We start from the raw sequence: 7440 nt of genomic DNA on the forward strand, positions 1-7440 counted from the left end.
GCATGGTTGTTCAGTCTTCCATGTTCAATGTTTTGTATATTTAATGTGATGTTATAATTGTTAAGGAAATTATATGTATATGTGATCTGTATGAGGATGGTTGGTCTTAATCTAAGGATGATTAGAATTTGGTTTTATTAGTATATACACATTGATGTGGGAGTTCAAATGTTGAAGGTTATTCTATCACTCTTATAACCATTCAAACTCAGGTAGAGTATAATGTGGTGTGTGGTGAGAGGTGGAGAAGGTCATAGTTTAGAGGCTTTAACTTGGTCAAAGATGTTAATGGATTAACCTTGTGTGTGGTAGGATGGAACCCATTGACAATGAAGGCCACCACAAGTGCAAGATTTCCGAGATTTCACATTAATGCTTGTATTTGGATAATTAACTCTTGTTTAAGTCATTGTATGTGGTGTGCTTGTCTTACCAATGATTTGTATGAAATCATTGACTAAGTATGTGAGATTAATTTTATTTTCATTGTAAGAGAACTCTTTTGTATATTAGTTTATATTTCTTTTTGTGTTATTTTGTCTTGTTTTGTTTTCTTCTTTTGCAATAATCACAGTATTGATGTGAGTAGATGTGATTGAGGAGCTAACATTTTGAACGATTGACTGAGATAATTTTATAATAAAATTATATTATAATAGCTTGTTAATGTATATTTGTAATATTATTATAATCTATATTTTGTATGACCGTATTAATATATGATATACCTATCTAAATATTTATAGGAAAATATTTTATTTTAATAATTTTATTGTATTAAAATGGTTGTAAAAAAAAAGATAAGATGGTTGTAGAATTCAATATTAATATTTGGTACATTAAAAAAAAAGATATACACTCACTGTTCACTCATGTGGGTATAGATTTTTTGTTAGATATTGTGATTAAGAAAAAAATATTATAGAAATAATATAACAATTATTAGAATTAAAGGGCTAATGTGATATTTCAAGGCATTTTATAAATCTAATGAATTAATAATTATATATAATTGGATAACCATTTATAATTTTTATCTATTGTATCTATTACTGTGTTGGTAGAAAATACTTGACGTGGTATAGAAGAATGTAATTTCAAATCCTTTTACATATAAAAAGTTAGAAAAAATAGTCATTTAATTCCTATTTTGCTTTGGTTTCAATGCAAGCATATGCTCCTTAAATTCATTTTAATAAAACCATAAATAGTATTTAATGCTCATGACGACATGGTTATAAATATATGTATTCGTACTTACTAAAGCTTTTGTTTGGATTCTCATCTTGGAAATTGCAACATCTAACACATAACATCACACCACATAAAGTTATAATAACAAGAAGGGCCACCAATTAATATGATATTTTCAGAATGACCACAGTAGTTAGTGTGCATGAGGTTTTTGAATCAGTCCTTCCTTAAAATGTGTTTGCTTCAACGTTCTAAGAAGTTTTGCATGAAACTGCAATGAAATAAATAGTTGTGATTTACGATGAAACAAAGTCGCAATTATATATTCTTTGTCTGTATCTTTCTCTTTCCACTCATCATGCGACCATGTCAGGTCTGGTCTGACCCCACCACACTCTTCTTCTCTGTCTTCAGCTATCACACATAACGCTCACAGCACAACACAAGCCAGTTCAGTTCTGTTCTGTGATATATGACGTGACTCACATGCATTCTCCTTCGTCTATGCTTGCAAGACCATCTTAATTACTATATCCTAGGTGTAAATGATAAATATACACCTGTATAACTTTTCTTTAAAAAGACAACATTAATGTAGTTTCATGTTGTTTTAAAATTAGAATTAAAGTTTTTTCTCAGTCATTTATGCAATTTCTTTGTTTAATAGATAACGTGTAACCATTCCACTAAAATAATTTATATATCTTCGCAGTGTACTGAAAGAATGTTTGAAACCATATCTAACTTATTACAGTAAGTTTGATTTGAGTGGTGTTGAAAAAATTTAATTTTTTTCATAGAGTTGAATTTAATTAGATCATTTAATTTAAGAGTTAAATGGATTCGAATGGAATTGAAAGAGGGTTAACATGTGGCTCACCAATATAACACTTTATTATTTTTATTTTTTTATTATAATTATTTATTATTTTTAATTATATTGATCCATAATTTGATATTTTTAATATTAGAATGTTATTTAATAATGTTTAAATAATGTAGATGTTGGATTTATTTATTAATCAAATTATATATATTGATATTTTAATTTTTAATAATTATTTTTATAATAATATTTTAAAATTTTTGATTCTATTTTTATAAAAAAAGAATGGAATTAATTTACTTTTATTATATTCTAATAAATATATAAAATAAATTGAAAAATAAAACATTTTTAACTAAGCTAAACTACGTGACATGGTTTCACTTATTACATATATGTGAATATGTGATAAAAGTCATTATTAAAGCTTTAAGGAAAATATTTTATTTTGGGTTAAATATTTTTATAGTTCAAAATTTGGATAAAAAAATTAAAATTTATTATTTTTTTAAAATTTTGATATATTTTATTTGCAAAATTTAAAAAATGAATGAATATAATCTTTTTATGTTAATGATATTACAAACTAATATTTGAGTTGTAAATTTTTCAAAACTAATTTGAAATATATTGTTTGACATATTAACATAATTATAGTTAGGTTAAGAAAATATATTTATTCATTTCAAAGTTTGAGATACTAAAATTTAGAACAGAAATAAATTATAATTTTATTTAAATTTTAAAAAAAATATTTAATCACTTCATTTTTCTATTTTTTGAGTGAAGTGACAATCTTTGCATGTCAAAATAGTATAAATGTACAAATGATTAACAAGTTTTATGCAATATGAAAGATAGAATTTGACATCTTATACTTGTAGTATTTATGCATTTCTTTTGCTGACAGAAGAAAATGGCTACTTAGCATAATTTGAAATGTTCAAATTGTAAACCTAAGTTCCTATTCATTCTCAAGTCTACGAGGATCAAATATTAAACATTCAAAATGTTCGAGTTAAAATTTATTTTACCTTTATTATAAGAAAATTAAACATTCATACAAAAGAATTCATACCAAATTTGTATATATGTTGGACAACCTAATTGCTCCCTTTTATATAATTTTTTTTTTCATAAAAAAGGAATTCGTACAGAAGAAGAAAAAATAAATCAAGAACTCAAAAAAAAAAAATCTACTAGAAATTTAAAAATAACATACGTAGATCTTTGCTAGCAACACTTTCTCTATTGAACATATGTCAAATAAAAATAACATGTTTAAAAATGTACCATTTAAAAACATTAGAGTTGATTAAAACATAAACGATGAAGACTCCGCAATGGTGTTCTATCTTTACCATCAACAACTAAATAAATCAATGTCTCAGGAAAAGCAGAAAACCTTATTCATAATTAACATTCATAAAACAGTACCAAATCCAAAATTTTACACCAAGATCCTACTGTTCATGTTGGTTGGCCTGTCACATTGACATTCTCAGCCGACATGTAAAATGAAGATTTTCAAGTTGATTCAGTGAAACATAAATCATCTGAAAATTTCTAAAGTTTCTGGAATTCTACAGCTAAAGGCCTTCAGTTGTAAACCTCAGACGTTCATGTTTTTGTCCCATGAGATGATCCTCAGCAATCATCACTGTTACCCTTGTCTTTGCTGCTACAAGCATGGTTACTTTGCAACCCTAGACTGCACCACAGACACAAACCTCGTTTACCACCATCAACATTCATATTCCTTGCAGACAAAGCTCGCTCTTCTTGTTGCCCTTGTGATTGCAGCCATTCAGGGTTCACGCAAAAATCTTGGGGCTTTGGTGGTGGAGATAAGGAAAGGTTCAAGTTGATTTGAGGATGAGCTTCCTCTATGGTAACACCACTACAGTTGTTCGAGCATTCACCTTTATCACCTGCTGAGTAACCATCACTTCTGATCTGCACCTTTGAATTGAGAAAAACATTAAAATAGCGGATTTGGTTGCTGCCATCCGTAGTGAAGCTGGAACTACTGTTGTTGTTGTTAATCTCATTTGTGGTGGCAACCTCAGACACTTGAGAATTAGCAGGTGGGTCTGTTGTGTCAGTGGTTTCCTTGTTGAGTGGTTTATGGGTCACAGGGTCGATTCCATTGGCATAGAGCTGACGTTTGATTTGGGTGTTCCAGTAGTTTTTTATCTCGTTATCTGTTCTTCCAGGTAAACATGCTGCTATCTGTGACCACCTGAGAAACCATAATAAAATGCACAAAACATCATCAACCCATCTCAAATCTATCTCATCATCGCAAAACTTAAGCAGAAGAACCCTACGCATGGTTCATTGTTTGGTTGACACTGTTTCTTCAATTAAAATTAGAGAGTAACGAACACAATTCATACACACACCAAAAGCTTTGGCAATTATTTAAACAATTATTTTTGGCAATAACTTGTAGAACTGCTAAAATTAAACAATTATTCAGTGCACAGTCAGTTATATGACGTGAATGAGATACTTCAATGAATATGCATATATACAATTACTTGGTCTGTGTTCATACTTGTTTCCTAGTAAGCTATGCTGGTGAATGATGAGATCAGTCTCTTCTTGAGTGAAGTTTCCCTTCTTGAGGTTGGGTCTCAGGTAATTCATCCATCTGAGTCTGCAACTTTTACCACACCGAAGCAAACCTGTGCAAATAATCAATCCATTAATTAGAATTCCACATACATACATTTCTGCATAAAGAGGAACACTGAAACTTCTGAGTGAGTTTTTCAGAATGAGAATTCAAGACAAAACTCAGATTTTCAGATACCCTCTATTAAATATTTTTGAAATTCTATTGTAGAATACACATTCGATCTATATCAAATTCTGTATACGTTTTCTTTACTGTTTCTTGCAATTTTCTTTTGTTACAGTTTCATTTCAATGATATACAAACTGATATGTGTTAGCTTTTACTTCAAATTCTGATCAAAGAAGATCAACAAGAAAATCTATATCTTTAATTGTTGTAAGAAATATACCTGCTGCCTTAGGAAGAGAACTCCAGTTGCCTACTCCATGACGGTTGACATAATTAATGAGGAGTTCATCTTCCTCCTTAGACCATGCTCCTTTAAAAAGGTGCTGTTTTTCAGTGCAGGGTGTTCTACCCATTTGATGTTTGAGATTTGAAGAGAGAAAGAGAGAAGATAGAAGAAGAGGTGCAATGGAGTGACTCAGTTGGGGATCTTCATTTTCTCAAAAAGAAGACATTGATGAGTTGGTGAGAAAGGAGGAGCAGTTACAATTAAGTTTGTGCTCAACTGGGTAGGTAGCATCACTTTTTCTCTCTCTCAACTTCTTTCCATTTTTCTTCACTACCCACATTTATTTTTATTTCCATTCCCACCTCGTCTTTTATTTACACTTTCCACTCATGCTAAAGCTTCTTTTATGAAACCATTATTATACATTTATTAATTCTTTTTCATCATTTTTCTAAATACACATGCACAAACTTGGAATTTTTGTCACGTTTCTGTTATTTTTGTCTGTGTTTATGATGTTGTCTCTAACTTTAAAATAAAGATGTATATTAATTTAATGTTTTAAAATACATTAATTTTTTTTTTAATATATCAAAACAGATGGTTTGAAGACATACAGAGGGATGCAAAGTAAACAAGAAAACATTGAATATAATGTTTTTTACACTAAATACGTCACTTTACAATTCAATTTTAAAAATAGTTTAGTAATTAGAAAATGAACTTTTATATTTTTTGTATAGAAATTTTTTTTTAAAGTAAAATAATAAATATAAAATGAATGTAAAAATTTATGGGATGTTGTTAAGAAGTGGATTTTAAGTCTAACTCAATCCCATAAAATCAACTTATAAGGTGAGGTTTGGACCCACTTGGCTTGGCCTTATCTCTAATTGATGTGGCCGAGATATAGACATCATCTCGAGTGTGAGACTAGACATTAATGGGTGATCCGATAATGGGTGAAGCAATATGCCTAACAAACAACAAATATTGCTAGGATAGACTCTAACTATAGCTCTGATACCATATTAAGAAATGAACTTTAAACCTAACTCAACAAAAAAAAATCAGTTTATAAGATAAGGTTTGCACTTACTTATATATTATAAATTAACATTATTTCTAGTCGATGTCGACGTGAGACTTCCAATAGATATCAAAATAAGAATTTTGATTTAAAAGATAAATTCAGGTTTTTTTTTTCAAATAAGGTTAGGTTATATATCATTATTTACTTTGATATATCAACTATGTAAAGATTATAATGTCTCTTATGTATGGAAATTTATTAAAAAATAAATAAAATAAAAAATATAAAATATGAGCAGACCACACCAAACTCAGAATAAAGATTAGGGTTAAATATGTTTTTGGTCCCTTAACTTTCAGCGAAAATTGGAATTAGTCCCTCTTCAAAACTTTGGACTAATTTAGTCTCCAAACTCTAAAAATGTGTGAATTTAGTCCTTTTAACCAAATTTTGTTAACTTTACTTGATGTTTCAAGTGCGTTTCATGATAGCATTTGAGTTGTTTACACTGTTTGACACATTTTTGCTTCAACGTTCACTGATAAATGCGTTTGAAACATCAAATAACGTTAACAAAATTTGGTTAAAAGGACTAAATTCACACATTTTTAAAGTTTGGGACTAAATTAGTCCAAAGTTTTGAAGAGGGACTAATTCCAATTTTCGCTGAAAGTTAAGGGACCAAAAACATATTTAACCCTAAAGATTACACTTTACGAAATATGAACAAACTATATTTGTTAGGGAAGAAAAAAATTAAACAAATACATGAAAATAGAACATTAAACCACCTATATTATTTTCTATAAATGAAAGCTAAATTAACTATTAACATAATAATTTTTCTCATAAAAAATATGAAAATTTTTGATATGGATATACTTCCATTTTTCTTTAATAATTACTTTTTTTCATATTTCACCTTTTTTAAATATCAAGAAAGAAATTTAAACATGTCACTTTTAGTATTATTTATCTGCTATATCTTTATTCATTTAGTATGAACTTTAAAATATACCAATGTATATTTATTCTAATATTTTAAAATATATTAGACATTTTTTAACATATAAAAATAAATGTAAATTAAAGAACAATAAAGTAAAAACAAAAACAATAAAAAAATATGGACTGATAATTTCCCTTAGATAATTATTTTGTCATGCAAAATTTATCAAGAAACATTTTAACATAATATTTTAGGATGATTATTTTAAGAGGTTAGAAATGGTATTTCATAATTGATAATGTGTTTAAAATAATGAGATTCAATTATTTTAATATTCAAAATATTTAAGTATATATATGAATTTTATAAACAAGTTTTATTTTATTTTAAAATATTTTAT

General features: G+C 28.0%; 1 protein-coding gene across 1 annotated transcript; it reads right to left on the bottom strand.

Moving 5' to 3' along the window:
• Positions 1-3412: 3412 nt before the first annotated feature.
• LOC124832370 (myb-related protein 308-like) lies at positions 3413-5301 on the bottom strand. Its single transcript, XM_047306562.2, has 3 exons — positions 5053-5301; positions 4581-4710; positions 3413-4262 (listed from the first exon to the last, which is right to left on the bottom strand). The coding sequence occupies exons 1-3, from the start codon at positions 5183-5185 to the stop codon at positions 3668-3670; spliced, it is 858 nt and encodes a 285-aa protein (XP_047162518.1). The 5' UTR covers positions 5186-5301; the 3' UTR covers positions 3413-3667.
• Positions 5302-7440: the final 2139 nt, after the last annotated feature.

The sequence above is a fragment of the Vigna umbellata genome, chromosome 1, assembly GCF_029865625.1.
Source record: "Vigna umbellata cultivar VRB3 chromosome 1, Vumbellata_1.0, whole genome shotgun sequence".
NCBI lineage: Eukaryota > Viridiplantae > Streptophyta > Magnoliopsida > Fabales > Fabaceae > Vigna > Vigna umbellata.